This window comes from Dermacentor albipictus, chromosome 8, assembly GCF_038994185.2.
Source record: "Dermacentor albipictus isolate Rhodes 1998 colony chromosome 8, USDA_Dalb.pri_finalv2, whole genome shotgun sequence".
Classification (NCBI taxonomy): Eukaryota; Metazoa; Arthropoda; class Arachnida; order Ixodida; family Ixodidae; genus Dermacentor; species Dermacentor albipictus.
This window is the reverse complement of record NC_091828.1, coordinates 119,887,338-119,904,454: the sequence shown is the minus strand read 5'-3', so window position 1 is coordinate 119,904,454 and position 17,117 is coordinate 119,887,338. Positions and strand designations below refer to the sequence as shown.

The 17,117-nt window shown below is 44.8% G+C and overlaps 1 protein-coding gene across 1 annotated transcript; it reads right to left on the bottom strand.

The window, feature by feature from the left end:
* Positions 1–3,110: 3,110 nt before the first annotated feature.
* Positions 3,111–16,861, bottom strand: Pdi (protein disulfide isomerase). Its single transcript, XM_070524312.1, has 7 exons — positions 16,561–16,861; positions 12,778–13,247; positions 12,112–12,216; positions 8,835–8,960; positions 7,656–8,156; positions 5,951–6,040; positions 3,111–3,407 (listed from the first exon to the last, which is right to left on the bottom strand). Exons 1-7 carry the CDS (start codon positions 16,706–16,708, stop codon positions 3,348–3,350), a joined length of 1,500 nt encoding a protein of 499 aa, XP_070380413.1. The 5' UTR covers positions 16,709–16,861; the 3' UTR covers positions 3,111–3,347.
* Positions 16,862–17,117: the final 256 nt, after the last annotated feature.

The window sequence follows — 17,117 nt, the reverse complement described above, 5'->3', positions numbered from 1 at the left end:
CAAATTTCTACTGGCCGAGGCAGATTGCTCGATGATTCTGCACAATGACTTACAACAAATACATAATTAGCAAAACTTAATTAGCTAACTTAAAGCTGATCACTTTGGAGGACATGTTGCAAGTGACACCAGCAACTTTGCAAGGCTTGCCCATTTGGAACAGGTTTTGAAACTAGTGCATTCCGAGATAAGTGCCCTCAAAGTTACGGCAGTGTAAACTGTTGTTCTTTCTCTTTGAACAAAACGCCTTCTTAAGCAGTGCAAGACAAACTTTACTGGAACACCAAAGCATTTCATTGCACAATTAATGCGTAGCTTGAAACTGGTGCCAGGCTCAGAATTCCTGTTAAGATTGCCTTGCGAACTCACCAGTTCAATTTCAGAAGTTTCAGTATGTGCCCAAAGTGATGAGCTAAAAGTTATATAGTAAGTATCGTTAACTCCATTCCAACTTCTTGTCCAAATAATTTTTGCCTCTGCTGTACAGCTAATTGTGCTATCTCTACCACAGGCTATTTTTCAGTTTATGTTCGGATTGTTAAAGAAAACACTGCATATAGGCATGCCTCGCCTCTGTGAGCTAATAAGTGCTACAATGACGTCGCATCCCGCATGAAAATAATTTTATTATATTGAATATTCGTTTTTCACTGATATCAGCGACAAAACTTATATTTACTTAGTTGTATCTGATTAGTTATATCCACAATTGTTACATAGGGGTTTGACTGCTTCCTGACATTGCACATCTCAATGCATTGCAATACCACGTAGCTAAGACTACTGTTAACACATACACAGCTCAGTACTAAGTTCTCTGCACAACATTTATGACAGCGTCAGTGAAATGTAGCTTAGGAACGACAAACATTCCCAGCTGCAAAGTATTTTATTTCACCACGAATGTACATGTACTTTTGTAAGCAGTGGAGACGTTGGGGAAGACGCTGCATAAATGTGGCCAGACTACTCCCCACCTACGATACCCTAATTACAGTTGAAGTAAGGCGGCAGGATCTAAGGCCACTCAACTTACAAGTATTATTTAGAATAGAACGGTTTCATTACAGGAAAAGATGCCCAGTAACAATAAGATCCTAGATGTTATACGTATTTATCAGATTTTGATAACTGCCACCCATCATACTTTTGCTGGCCCTTTTCTTGCTGCAGGTAATATTGAAAACAATGCAGTATCTTTCATTCATATTGAACTCATAAATGTGGCAGGGATTAATGGACACATTTTATGGCGCCATTTCCATTTCTTTAGTGCTTTATGGCTTGGTTTACAATTGGTCATATTTACCGACGTTTTATCTAAGATTTGCCATTGCAAGGCTTCTTTTATTGTTTGTCTGTCACACATTATTGTCAGCAATAAAACTTTCAAATACAGTTATCTGCACGTTTTGTCCATATCTGGCACGAACATGAGGCTGTGCTCGTAGTAAAATGTTTTTCTGTACTATTGTGTATTATATGGGCCTTTATCAGTATTGTTCACGTTTCATGTGTGGGAAGGTATGATGAACGCACCAAATTTTGAGTGCACCTAATGAGCTGATATGCACTCAAAGCCAGTTATAACGAACAAGCTTATGCATCAAGAATAGTTCAGTATATCATATCAGGCAATTCTATACACCCAAACTCACCTATAATGAACTTATGCATTCATTATACCCGGGTTTGACTGTTTTTTAGTGCGACTAATAACAGGAATGCACAATAGGAGTGATAAAAGTAGACTAGTACATGACACAAATTGGCAAACTGGATTTGTCATGGGATTTGACCAAGCACTTCAAAAATTTTAGAATGCCACCACTTCATTTTCACATTTGTGACAAACAAACCATTCAGACAATGAAGTTGTAGCTGCAGTTCTAGATGTGTGCAACTATTTTTTTTCAACATCTACTGGTGTCTTGAAATGTTTGCATGGAGACTGTTACACTATCTGAAACTACAGGCTTATGTAGTCCAACATTTTGTAGCAGTCCTTGAAGCCTAGCAGAAGTTCGCCTCTTTTAATGTTTCACAGCAACGTGCAATACGTTCTTATACATCCTGTGGTTCTTGCTTAAACGTGCCGCAGCCGATTCGTACTGCACAAGCCCAATAAAAGATGTAAACAAAGACGAGACATGAGAGTCGTGAAATGTTTTTATTTTTCATCTTTTAGCAGGACGCACATTTTCCGCGAGTTTCTGACATGTGGTAAATGCCCAGCAGACGACGATTGTGCGCGCAACCACAGCCACATTTTTTTTTGGCAGACGACACATCTGCTCACACACTCTTGCACAAGAAAAAGAAAATACAGGCCACTGCAATAAGGCAAGTGGCGTGGTCTAAAGAAATTTTACACTCACACAATCCCACCTGCTCCGTCCACACCACATTTCAAAAGGAAGAAATTCATTAAGTTAAAGAAAGAAAAAAGAAAGCGAGGCAACAACTCCCAAATGAACCAACCGCAGTTTGCAAGGTGACAAGCATAGAAGAAATAAATACGTAGTGGGGGGCCTGTAACAAAAGCTTGTGCACAATGCAAAGAAAAAAATGCCCGCGAGAAATAGGTGTCGCTAGTTTTTTTTCTTGAGACCTATTAAAAATAAATTGCACACGCGCCATCAGATAGTCGGGCCAATCTACTACTTCTCTCAGCGCAGCTCTGTGCTGCGAGTTGGTATCACGTGAGTGGTCCCTCTTTAAATTAAAAGGAAAACGGTACAAGAATACCACTACGAGGTTTGATGAGCATCAGGTGTACAAAAGCAACAGGAACAGACAGCGCAGTCCTTTTTTTTTTCCTTGCGAAACCACAACCGCATGACACTGTGCTCATCAGTCACAACTGGGTTGCGAGAAAAAGCAGAAGCTCGAGATGCAGTTTGGTCTCTGCCTGCGCCGAGATTGGAAGCACCCACTCAACATTTCCACGAGGTCCCTCCGCACGTTGGCAACAGCGAATCACGGAAAAGCGGCGGCGAGTCGCATTGAAGACAGTAAAAAAAATCAATGCTTTTTTTTTTCTTTGTATGTTTGGACGACGACAACAACAGAGATCGGAAGGGTACAAAAAATAATAAGAATAAAAAAAAAACTAAACGTATCCCAAGACGTTGACGGTATGGTGAAGGAAAAAAAAGCATGGGGAGGTGGCACTGGAGAGACAGGTATGACAATTGTGAGGCAAGGCTCGAAATGAATGTAGAACGAATGACAAAGATTTAAAAAAAAAATGCAACAGCATTAAGAAACTAGAAAACATGGGGGTCGGGTTGGGGAAGGAGGTGAACTGAAAGAGGAAAGGTGGGGTGTTTGGCGAAGCCGTCTGCTCAAAGTTCGTCCCTCCGCTTGTCCTCCTTGTCTTCTTCCTCCTCCTCTTCCTCTTCAACCTGCGGAACAACAATAACAATGCCTGAAGGCAAATGCTCCCAACATGAACTTCTGAGGAAGAAGTGCAAACATGTACTGTATATGTATGTACTATTGTGTTTGTGGTAACAGAAGTATCATACTTGTGAATATCAGTGGACATTTAAAACCAAATGGCAATACCTTGTAATGGCGTAATTCCACCGCCAACAGGAACAATGCTCACAGTAACAGAAGTTTAGTATAGCAGACATTTAGAAGAGTAGGTGCATTAATGGCAACGTCTTGCGTTGCTGCGGCCAACGACACAAAATGCGATTAACTTGTGTTGCCCAATTCGTGGCACACGGAAACAAAAATGACTGAACATTTTGCTGCTATAAACATGCCAGTAGCAATAGAAGTAGAATGCTCGCAAGCGATTATGATAAAGGTCTCGGACCGTTCTGTTCAACATGGCGCCCGCAAGATGTCCACATTTGCACTGCTCATCGCACCTGCGATTTACGATGTTCAGGTACATTGCCTTGTGCTACCACATCTGCGACAGCAAGTCTACGATATGCCACGGCTTTCCTAACACATCCGACAGTCAGAAGATACGATGGCAACAATAGGCCTGTTTTACATGGCCTTAATTTTGTCTATTTGAGTAAATGTGTGGGCATCATGTCGAGTTACAATGCATTTGCAAACACAGTGGTCGGTGTTACGCTGCATGTAATTACAGCGCCGCGTTGCTTAAGGTTTCTTGCACATTACTTGAACATGAGAAAGGTGGTAATGCATGGCCTATCCTCCTCATTATCATAATGCATTATCCTCCCCCCCCCCCCTCCATATGTTTAATATTTGGAAAGGTCCCAAGCCCTCAGCAGCAGGGCCCCTTAGTCAAGACGCACTTGGCACCCTGATTAAGTTCTGGGTTGGCAGCCTTGAGCATCGTAGCATTTGTACAGCTGCAGGTTCCAATGTTGCGATCGATGACACATAGTCCAACAGAAGATAACAAAAAACAAGGAAAGCTCAGCCTAATACTTCGCACCAAGAAAGAAGGACAAAAAAAAAAAAAAAAGCAGACGCAGAAGGCAGGAGATGTGTACAGTGATGAAAGATGAGCACAGGCAGCTAAGCACACAGATCCCATGCACTGTTGTTCAGCAAGCAGCCCCCTCTCCCTGCCCCTGTGCCCAAATGGCGGTCATTTCTTTTTTTTTTTCTACGACACTAGCAGGAGGTTTCTTCTCAATATTGTAAAACGAGAAAATGGGCTAGCAGGGCATCTGCTGAATGGGCTGCTTGTTCAGGTGTCTGCTTGAACTAACTTTCTGAACAAACTCGCCAAACTAGACCTTCTGATTAGGCATTTCTCAGTAACTGGCGAAGACTTCAGTGCCGTGATACTTAACCAGCACTTTGCAAAATTGAGAAGCAAAGGCCTATCGAGCTTTCATGCATGAATCTTCAGGCCTAGATGTGCCAATGCGTGAATTTCAAAATTCATGGAAATCCTACGAATGTGACTGGAAAGGGGAAGAGATAGCACACAGTGTTAAAATATCTTGCCCTAGGTAATACTTTTTTTGTGGAATACACATGCACTTTGTTGACGATCTATATGGGTGTGCGTGTGTGTGTATATAAACGGCTTCTTATATGATATATAAACACACACAGCAGGTGACAGCAAACTTGGAACGGCAGAGGCTGACAAGTAACATCTTTTTATATCAAAACGATGTTTAAAGGCTAAACCCTACGAGAATCATGTATGCGACGGCTTCGAGCGACAAAACGGGCCATTACTCATAGAGGTTGCTCGGTCTTGTCGCTCGGTTCTGAAAATCTAGAATTCGTCGCCCGGAAGTGCTATAAGAGACTAGCCAAAAGCGTGAAGCCAGAACTGGATGTACATTAGTCAAGTACTACAGATTGTCGCACAGAACGAGCAAACGACCAAATTTTGATATGTGCAAGGATAAGAACCTATTTCAAGACGTTCAGAAATATTTTATGCTGCACTTTACAGCAAAACACATAAACCTAAAATAATAAAGCATGCATCGCGCCAGTTGTGGTGTGCATTTGCTGCCCTCGTATCAGCAACACCGAGGAAACGTCGCCGAAAGTCTTCGCTTGCGTGGGGTCTGACTTGTAGGCGACAAGCGAACGCGACAGCCATCTCCATCACGTCACTTGTTGCACTCAAGAGCGTTTGCAAGGGGTTTATGCTTAAGACTTTGCTATTGCAGATTTCACCTGCTTAACTGCAAGTACCGAATAAATTTGCTAGTTTGGCACATAACATCCTGTACTGTCACCGGAGGGTGGTGCAAGTACCATCGCAACTTTGTTCTGCAAGCTTTTTTTAAAATTGTGTGCTGCCCCATACTTCACCGCCTTCAAAAGTATTCCGTGTATGGAATTTATTTTTCGCAGAAGATGATGCAACATTCATGAAATGATAAAACAAGCTCGGACACCCAAACTTTACGAAAAAGATTGGTAGAGCCAGCAGGTGTGCAGGCCACACAACCTGAGCCGTGACAACAAAAAAACTCACCTCCTCAGGAGGCGCCTGGCCATACTCGCCGTTGGTGTCGAGGAACTTGGAGAGACCCTCAAGTGTCCGCTCGCCATTGTACTGAACAACCTGTAAAGAGAAAAATTCGAAAAATTAATGACGGCGAGCAAGATGGCAAAAACACTGGTATTTCAGGCAAACCATAGAGAAAGTCAGAATTATTTTTTTCCTAGTTCAAGCATAGAGTTCAAAGTTGTTTACACAAACCTCACTGGAAATGCAAGTGCTGGCAAGAAAATGGAAAATCCATTTCGCGAAGGACATTAGCGTACAGGCTGAAGACAGACAAACAGGGCATTTACCCAGCACAAACTACAGCGCAACTTCACAAAAAGCCAATTGAAAAAGAAAAGGTGAAAGAAGATACACTTAATAGTGACAGCTAAGAAGTGTCCATGCTGCCCCGAAAAGAAACTAAAATTGGCTTCGAGAATATGTGAAAATGTTTTAAATTCGAAAAGTGACTACAGTGTGAGAAAGGGCAGGAGCACTAAAAATGACAAGATGGCTGTGCTTCTGTGGTACTCAATCTTATTAGACAGCATAACCTTTGTTAAAAAGAACTGTGTGTCCTTTACTGTATTCAAGCTCCATTCTGACCACAGCAAAAAACAAACAGTCAGCAGTCAGTCAATGTCCGTGTCATCCCTTCTGACCTTAAAGCCCTGCCTCCAAGCGCTCTTGAACAGAATGTCTTGACATTCAATGTAATCGCTTTCACAAAGCTTTTGATTGACAAACTGAGGGAGGCTATAATGCAAACAGCAATAAAATCTCGCACGAGTTCAATTTTTAAGCGTATACGTTTTGCAACCAAACTAGAGCTGCCATGCTAGCAACAGCAGGTTTTCAATCAACTTCAATCTGGTATATTAATAAACAGCAGGTGCCAAGGGAAGGAGAATGCAGTTAATAAAGAGTGGCAAACTGGTGAGATTTTTAGATTAGATTTAGATTAGATGCTGTCTGCTCATGCAAGACTGGGGTAAATGGAGATTACTGGGGAAGGCCTTTTTGCCTTACAGTAGACATTGGCTGATGATGAAATAGACAGGCAGATTGTGTGGGCTGCTCCTGGTAATCGGGTACCAGATGAGAGATACCAGATAAATACAACCTATAGACACAGGCTACACTTATGCTAGACTAGATTAAGACGAATATCATCCCTGTGCACTGATGATGAAATGGATAGACTGATTGCATAAACTGACTGGTTATACAGGTGCTACATAGATTGATATAAATTACATTCCGAGGTTTTACGTGACAAAACTACGATAACACGATGCAAAGCGGGGGATGCCAGTTTAGTTTTGACCACCTGGGTTCTTGCACCTAAACATTTTTGCAATTTTGTCCCTCTCGAAATGGAACTGCCGCGACAGATCGAATCTGCAACCTCAAGCCACGTTACATCGCAGCCCCTGCGCTAACACAGCAGACTAAACAATCTGATGAACTCAACAAACAGACTGCATGGGCCAACTGTTGATCAGTTAGTGGACAGACCACACATATAGATAGATACAGATTAGACAGACGGACAGATGCAGACTAGATAGACAGGAAGATGGATAAGGTCCGAGTGCTGATGATGAAATGGACAGATGGATTGCATGAAATAACTTAGTACCAGAGGCTTAGTAGGCACGTTCAGAAGCATTACTGCAGCGTCCCTTACCTCGTTGCTTTCCTTCTTGTAAAGCTTGATGGTGGGGAAGCTGTCAACCTTCGTGTGCTCGAGCTCGTTGGCCGTGGCGTCCATCTTGACGATGAGCACGTCGTCGCGGTCCTTGTACTTCTCGGCCAGCTCGTCGTAGATGGGCGCCAACTGCTTGCAGTGGCCGCACCAGGGGGCATAGAACTCAACCAGAACATCCTTGGTCTTGTCAAAGACGACCTCGTCGAAGTTCTTCTGCACCACCACCTTGACGGGGTGCTTGTCCCAGTCGTCAGGCAGCTCCTGGGACAGCAGGCTCTGCTTGATGGTGCCGTCGAGCACACCCTGGACGAAGGCCTTGATATCCTCGGCCTTGAGCGAGTCCGTCTCGGGCTTGAAGCGGGTCATGTCGCCCTCGAGCTTGATGAACCGCAGGGCGGGAACCTGGTCCTTCTTGAGGCCAAAGAACTCGAGGATGCGCTCGTGGTCCTCGTCATCAACGTCGATTGTCACGAAGAGAACCTGCAATGAGGGGAGAAGTCCGCAGGAGTTGTGATAGTGCACTGTCAAACCTTGCTTGTTATAACAAGTTGTATCGGACACGAAAATATGTTGATTATATGTGGTACTCATCGGAAACATACACACAGATATCACCCAAAAAAATTTAGCAAATGTTAGCCCTAATTCATAAAAATAAAGTAGGGTCAAAAACAAGTTCCTACTTTAGGTTTTTGCCCGGAGAGCAACGGTTACACTGTAGAATACAATGAGTGAACAAAGAATCAAACCCTCTATCGGGACAACTTATGTGCCGAAGATGAAGCAAGACTAATATAATAACACAACAGCTGTGAGCATGATTGGCAGTCGTAAAATCTAATCCCACAGGCAAGTCCATCGGTTATTCCCATACGAGTCGCCAATGTTACAGAGCGATCGCTGACGATTACATGAACATGTAGTCTGTACAGCGATATCTGCATTGCATCCGCAACCTTGGTGTTGCAATCTAGTGTGTACGCTTGGTTGCATTAGAGCAGATTGACAGCATGACAAAGTGGCTTATTTTTATTTATTATTATTCTATTATTTTTACATCTCAACCTTCGGCTATAGCAGCTATTCCAGATGTTGCAGATGAATTCAATCAGGGCAAGGCGCTCGCGACAGTTATTGCTGTAAAAAATCATCGCTTACCTGGTGCCTGAAGGCAGCGGCAGCCTCCTTGAAGTTTTCCAGAAGGTCCTTGAAGTCGGCACTCTTCTTGCTGATGAAAAGCAGGTTGTGCTGACGAATCTGGCCGCTGAACACGTTCTGAGCACTCTGAAACAAAATCACGAGGCAGGCCGTTAGCGAACTGTCACCATGTGGCAAACTACTCTCTCTCCACCAGACAATGACTGTACAGGCACGCTCGGAACATTCTATGGTCACACCACAGACAAATTAGGCTTGTGCAAACAGTAATCTTTGAGATCGAACTGAACACGAATCCCACAGTGTCAAAAGCCAAAAACAAATATATTTGTGCAATAGCTTTCAAATAATGATGGCATTTTCACCATCAATACGAAGCGATGCTCCCGTCCTAGTTTCCACAATGTTAGCAAGTTGGTCATAACATACAATGTGATGAAGCATTGTTTCTTGAAAGTCCGAATGAAGCGTTCTGAACAAGTGTTTGAACCCAGAATTATTCAGAGAAAGCGAACAACTGCGGTTTACAAGTAAAAGTATGGCTCCCCAAGTGATACTATATAGCACGCTGCACAATACGTACTGCAACTGCAAGGGTCCAGGAAAACTGCAAGAATGTGAACATTATACTAATCCACAAAAAAGGGAGACATTACAGAACTGAAACGTTATACATGTAGACCTATTAGCTTACTCCCAGTATTATATAAAACATTTACCAAAATAATCTCCAGTAGAATAAGGGCAACACTGGACTTTAATCAACCAAGGGAACAGGCGGGCTTCAGGAAAGGATTCTTTACCATGAATCACATCCATGTCATTAATCAGGTTATTGAGAAATCCGCAGAGTACAATAAGCCTCTTTATATGGCTTTCATAGATTACGAAAAGGCATTTGATTCAGTAGAGATAGCAACAGTCATAGCGGCATTATGTAATCATGGAGTACCAGACCACTAACGTAAATACCTTGGAAAATATCTAGAGATTCCACAGCCACCTTAATACTACACAAGTAGGAAGATACTTATAAAGAAAGGAGACAGACGAGGAGACACAATCTTTCCAATGCTATTCACTTCGTGCTTGGAAGAAATATTAAAGCTATTAAACTGGCGAAGTTTGGGAGTAAGGATCCAGCGAATACCTCAGCAACCTTAGATTTGCCGATGACATTGTTCTATTCAGCAACACTGTGGATGAGTTGCAACAAATGATTGAGGACATTAACAGGGGTAGTGTAAGGGTGGGGCTGAAGATTAATATGCAGAAGACAAAGATAATGATGAATAACCGGGCAAGGGAACAAGAGGTTACCTAGGTCAACTAATCACAGGGAACCCTGACCATGAGAAGGAAATTCACAGAATAAAAAAAGGGTTGGATTGCATACGGCAGACATCGTGAGCTCCTGACTGGAAGCTTACCATTATCATTGAAAAGGAAGGTATACAATCAGTGCATTTTACCGGTGCTGACATATGGGGCAGATACTTCGAGACTGACAAAGAAACTTGAGAACAAATTAAGGACTGCGCGAAGAGCAATGGAACGAAGAATGCTAGGCACAACTTTAAGAGACAGAAAGAGTGGTTTGGATCAGAGAACAAACGGGTATAGACGACAGTCTAATTGACATGAAGAGAAAAAAATGATGCTGGGCAGGTCATTTAACGTGTAGAGAAGATTTCCCCCTTTAAAAAGGGTCATCTCGGAGTGCTCTAGCAGCACTACAAAGGCTGTGCAAAAGAGCAACAAACTGTTATTGTTAGCATAAGCTAGCTGTACTCGTAGACAACATTTTGCGGCAAGGAACACAAAGCTACAGAGGCAGGGCTTCTGCACGTGTTACTGCGCCGAGAATGCCAGTAGCGTTTGACAGTGCATTTGGTTCTTTGGAACAGATACTGAATCGGCAAAGCTTCCATGTGCGACAGCTTTGCATTTGCCCAGACACACGAGAGAAAAGCAGAAACATCATTTAACACTCCAGTGGTGTGCTGTGTCTCAATTTGACATTGTAAATAGGGTGTTTATGTTCTCTTTCCCAGCTAAAACGAACAAGGAAGGAAATGTGGGACTTTTCTTTCTTAGAAGCTACTCCGGTAACTGCTGCATATGACGTGGATACGCCGGCCCAATATTGAAAGCGATCTATGATTGGGACAGAGGGATAGCTTCGTACGAGTGCGCTGCGTTTTCGCCACTTAGCTCACACTGAAGCGAGAGTCAGCGCGAAAGTAAATTCGCTGGCTGCTGCTGCTGCCGCACTTCCTCACTCCAGCGTTTTGACAGCAAGTGTGCACGGTGATCGAGCAAAATATGTTCACATTTTCTTGTGCATGCGTGACACCATGCTTGTTAATCTAGTAAGCGAATTATTACAAGCTTATACAACCGACAGATCTACTATCCTTACTTCGTATAGCTGTCTACTAATATGCTATTGTAGTCGATGTGTTGCCTTTCGGATGAAACCAACTTTTTAGAAAGCTATTTTTACACAATAGACCAGAGTGTTTCCAAAGCACCTAATACGTAACTTTTTGGTGTAACATCAAACTATCCAAATCTGTTTTTATTAAAAACCCACAATTAGCCCTTCGCAATAGGTCAAAATGGCTCGGGCCTCACCCATACGGGCATAAAAACAGATTGGAATAGTTTTACGTTATACAGGCCCTGGAGACAGACATCCGCCCGCTGAACCCGCTGTTGCGCGCACCTTCCTAATACCCAGTTTGTTCGCAGTGCCCTCGGCCTACTTTTCGTTGTTTTGCATCTCAGCTAGGGAGCACCGCGCCGCTCAGCCTGCTCAAGCAGTATTCCAACGCAGTCTAAATACAGCCGCCCTGGCTGTTCCGACAGCAGTGACGAGAGCCGGGAGTGGCTGCGCGCACGCCGGCCACTTGTGGAAAGTCCAGTGTTGTGAGCGCGAAAATTACCAGAAACTGTGGGAGGCACTGTGGCATGGTGTGCCAAACGGGAATGGCTGTACTCTTTTTCGGAGTTCGTGACCACTGGTGGAGCACACATGCCGAAGCCGCTCTGACGCAGCTTGGCGTGATTTCGGTCAATTTTCTGTCTTCTGGCACGGTCTGGTGCGAGAACTTGCATTTGTATCAAAATGGTGCAATTGGCATAGGAGTCCCACACCTGTGTGTTATACCGTGGCTTGACTGTATTCCAACTCCCTCCCCACGCCCAAAACCACCTATATCAGAGCTCTCACTCAACTTGGCAAGCGAGTTGTAACAAGACATGCAATACTCACTTCGTGTGTGAATTCCACAACCAGAGGCAGGCTGTTCAGCTGAACAAAGGTCTGCACGTTCTCCGAGGTGACCTCCTTGTCGAGCGTGTTCTTGCCCTCATCGAACTGCAAAAAAAGAGTCAAGAACATCGAAGTCTGTTTTGGTGCACAAACAGGAATGTGCTCACTAACAGTAAAAGCTGCTATTAAATCATGGTCATTTAGCTAACCATCGACATGTGACTGAAGTACACAAAAGAAGTTTGCAATGTAAACCAGCTACCAGAGAATGTGCAGCCCAAGTTACACTAACAGCCACTATCGTTAATAGAACGACAGAAATTTTGATGTGTTGGTTTTAAAAGCAACAGAAAGCAGTTGGAGCCAAACAGCAGTCACACACACACATGTGCGCACGCTAGAATTGTGGCACATTTTTATCCTTGTCTGCAACTCTCAAAACACAGATGATGTAGACATGGTTCGATGCAATTAGGTTGAATTCCATAAATTTGCATGCTCTTTCGACTCGCTTTTCCATATTTTGCTTCTGAATGCTGTAGTACATTAGGTTGGTGCCCCAACGAAAGAGCGAGCCCTACTAACAGACAATGGTGGCAGATTTACGCACCCATCGTGAATCTTCCACAGCCAGATTGCAATTACTCAACCAAATACTGCACTGACCTTCTTGAAGAGCATCACTCCGTCCTTGTTTGCGCCCAGCTCCTTGTAGACGACATCGTCCGAGGTGATGGCAAACACGTGCCTGTCGACAGCATCCGCAGCCAGTAGGAACTGCTTTGCCTCCTCGCTAGTCTGGTCCTTGAAGAAGCCCACGACGGTGACCTCCGCGCTGTCTACGAATGCCTTGGCCTCATCGGCAGTAGCCAGTGGCTGTGCCGAAGGTCCGGTCTTCTTCTTGAGCCAGCGGACCATTTCCTCGGCTGTACGGCCACCCTTGTATTCGAGCGGCTTGCCGTCGCGGAAGAACTTCAGCGTTGGGTAGCCATGCACATCGTGCTGCTCGGCAAGCTGGCTCTCAACGGTGGCATCCACCTTGGCCAGCTTGATGTCCGAGCCTTCCTCCTCAAGCAACTTGGCTGCCTTGGCATAGTCGGGTGCCATGGCCTTGCAGTGTCCGCACCAGGGGGAGTCTACAAATTTGGCAGATTGCTTTGTTTTTAACAAACTAAAGACAGAGCCGACCACACGAAATACTACACAACAGACTGTTGTAAATTTCAGACTAACTTCACAGCACCAGAGCGCTTTCTAAGCTTATCACACCGTCCCACATTTTGCAACTAACATTCCACTTTCCTTCAGTGTCCACCCTGGTTTCTCTAATGGCTTCAAATGGCCGCCATACGGTGTCCTAGCAGTGCTACAAATGTCAAGAATAAGTGCTCTTACCAGTGATAATTAGGTTTCACTGTATCCCCAACGGAGCATGTTACACTCTCAGTAAGGTTTAGCTTGCCTTGTACAGCCTTCGAAGTACTGGCAAATTGCTCCAAAATGACCACAAACACGCCACATGATGTCATGCTTGTTCTTCAATCACGGACTTCGACAAGTCCACTTGTATATCCTTACTATAACCTTCCTCCAGGCCACACCGCTTCAGCACCATGTTGCCTTGAAATAGACACTAACCTTGAATGCGGTGAGCAAGCAATGCACAGTGTTGTAGCCTAGTGCTTTATCTAGGCTGCACCAGTGCTATCAAATCACTTCAGATAACAGGACAAGTCATATCCTCCAAAAGCCTACGGAAACTGCCAAATTTTGTGGCTAATGCCCCCTTGCTCGGCTCTGGAAAGTATAATGTCCCAGGAATATGGAAGAGGACAAGACCACAGGGCACAAGCCTCCAACGAAGGCCTGGAAGCAGGCAGAGCGACCCAGTGGCCAAGTTAGTGCTAACCCATATACAGTAAATATGTCAAGCAGACTCCTAGCACCCTCTTTGGAACGTTAATTCCAGCTAGAGTGTCATGCAATCTCTCACCAACATGCACTTGTCCACAGACCCGTCCGTGCCAGGCAAAGCATAATGAAACGATTACTTCCATTCTTGTGGTACACCACTTGCGAGTAGGCGACTGATCACACAAGCAAAACACTATTGGGACTAGTGATGAAAGCCTCTCAGAGGGAATGAAACTGCTACAGAACAGTGATCGTTGGGCACAAAAGTTTACAGGACACAAGTTCCATGACAAATGTTAATTTGTGCTCTATTAAGACACGGTGCTCTGTACTTAATGGATCATTGTGCAGGTCACAGAAATCCCTACAGATTGAAACTTTGAACTTAAGGTTATGTGACCAGGCTTCACAAGAATGCAGCTTTTTTTTTTGCAAATCCCACAAACCTTTTCTCAACAGCTTACTTCAGCCTGATCTGCTCATGTGCAAGGTTATGCTCTAAAATCGGGTAACATGTGTTAATTACTATACAGTCTTTGCTGGAGCTTTACATTATGTGGTGGTGCGCACACATGGGACCCCATGTTATAAACACTGAGCTGTACCTAATTGTGAAACACCACGGGTACAACATCAGCCCCTGTTTCAACACAAGCACAGATGCTATGCCCACGTTGGAATGCATACTTTTGGCAAAGGCCATACATGCCCTACCTTATTTAAAACATGTGTTACGAGAGTAAAAATGAAGGAGATGGACCCGTGACGTATGAATGCGAGCCAGTTGCTTATGAACTGGTTCATGTATGAGCGAATGAAGTAAGATGACTATCTCGAACATTTGCAGGTGCAAAATCAATGGTGTCATCTATGCTTTAAAAACTGGGCCAGCCAGTTTAGATCACTCGTTTCCTTGATTCACTTATGTGTACAGAGAAAACAGACTAGTGCGACTATCATTTAACACTGCTTCTCCGATTGCACTTGGAAATATTATCCATGCTAGTTTGAACTCTTAAATTAGGAGATATATGCAAGACATCAGCAAACCATGATGCTCCTGATCTAGCAGTGCAAAATACTCCATGTGCCACTGCTAACATGCAGGATTGAACTAAACAGGGCAGCCCTTGAAAGTTTCCTGGACTCATGCTTCCACTGCAAGATTTAAAGTGGGGTACATTAAATTTTATTTTGCAAGCCATGAACAGGAGCAGTTAAAACTGCAAACGATTACAGACTTCATCTAAAAAGAAAGCACTGTAACTCAGTTTTTCAATTAAGGTGAATTAGCATATGGGCGCATGGTTAATTATCGAGTTCTTAAGGAGCAAGGGCCAGTTCTGGCCAGAGTGTGCCAAAAGGCGCGAAACTAAAAGGGGTCTAATTACAAATGAGCAACGGGCAAACAGGAAGACTGGACTGCGAAAGTCCACCAACATTACGGCTAGTCGAGCAATGAGGTAGACGGCCGCATCTAAAGATAACTGTCGGCAAGGCCGCGCGTCTTCAAAAACCTGTTCAGGGGACGTATTCTGAAACGTTCGCCGCGGCGAACTTTTCGCACTGGCCACGCCTCCGCCGTTGCGGCTCGCACTGAATGGCTGCTTTGACAAAACCGGAAATTCACTTGCGCCACCTGAATTTCCGGTTTTGTCAAAGCAGCCATTCAGCGCGCGCCGCTCCGGCGGAGGCGTGGCCAGTGCGAAAAGTTCGCCGCGGCGAACGTTTCAGAATACATCCCCAGGTCGCTTTCTGCGAATGACGGTGAACAAATGGTCTCACCAGCCAAGACTCGGAATTAGATTTCGCAAGCGACCGCGACAAAGTGCTATAAATTCAGGCTGGCTGCACACGTCCAAGTTCCTTCTAATTGAATCGGAAAGAGCGAGAGAAACGGAATTGATAAAACGAGCTCGTTTTTTTTTCAACGTCACACGAGTCGAACCGGCAGAATCCGTGCGATTCGACGCCGCTACGAGAACCGAATCGGCCTGTGTGGGCGGCAGAAAGATAAGTCAACCCGCGAATAATCTGCGACAAGGCAGAGAGTTTAGATAGCAAACGTCCGATCAGGGGTGATGAGCGACTTCGTGGCCGAAGTGATGTGCCACGCGGCGAACCCCGGTGTGAAAAGAAAAGAAAAGGCGGCACGCCGCATCAGCAGATATTGCGGCGACGCGTGTCCGCCACCGGTCAACGCACCCAAGTGGCCAGCGGATGGACCGTCCTCCGGTTCGACGCTTTCGGGGAAAAAAAAAAAAAAACACGAAGGCGTGCCGAAAGGCTTCTGAAGACGGCCCCGGCTACGCGTTTACATTACTTGAAGGCCAGCACGACTTCACGAACTCTCCCAGTCATCCCAACTTCCGCGAACTCACCCCTAGGCGGAAAGTCCGTTTACTTTACACGGACCACTGACGCCGATCACAAGACGAAATGGCCAAACGATACCGTTCTGCGCCACAACTCAGCGCGGTAACGTGTTCGCGACAACGAGGAAAATGCGACGGTGCCCTTTTTCGTCATACTCACAGAACTTGACAAACACATGCTTGTGGTCCTTGATGCCCTGTTCGAAGTTGCTCTGTTTGAGGATGAGCACGCTGTCTTCACTCTCGTAGTCTTCGCAGCTGATCGCCGCTATGCAGCACAATAAGCTGATTAATCTTAGAGAAATCATGGTGTATTTTCGGAGACCCGAGTCCAGAGGTGAAATAACGGCCCGGCCGCACACGCACCACCTCTCTTTCCTAACCCCCACACGAGTGTGACAAGACAATCCCCACGACACGAACGTGGCACTTCGAGAGCCCGACCCCCCCGCTTCACGGCGCATGCTCAATTTATGGGAGTCGCCATACTCGTGTTGTAGCACCATTGGCGCATTCGCCGTCACGTGACAGCGCGGTTAAAAAAAAAAAAATCTGGCGAAAAGTTTGACGATTTTGCGAAACAGGTGCATCAGTTTGTAACACTGTCCGCAGTACACACTCTTGCGAAGACATTTGGCCCAATAAGTTAATTAGTTCGAGAGATTCGTACAATACGCCGAGCACGGGGCAACGCCGCGCACGCGGTAAGCGGCCGCG

Excerpts from the sequence above, each read along its gene's own strand:
- Pdi (XM_070524312.1), bottom strand. The coding sequence starts at position 16,708 with ATGATTTCTCTAAGATTAATCAGCTTATTGTGCTGCATAGCGGCGATC. Across the intron at positions 13,248-16,560 it reads GCATGTGTTTGTCAAGTTCT|ACTCCCCCTGGTGCGGACAC; the intron begins GTGAGTATGACG and ends CCAAATTTGTAG. Across the intron at positions 12,217-12,777 it reads GAGTGATGCTCTTCAAGAAG|TTCGATGAGGGCAAGAACAC; the intron begins GTCAGTGCAGTA and ends CTTTTTTTGCAG.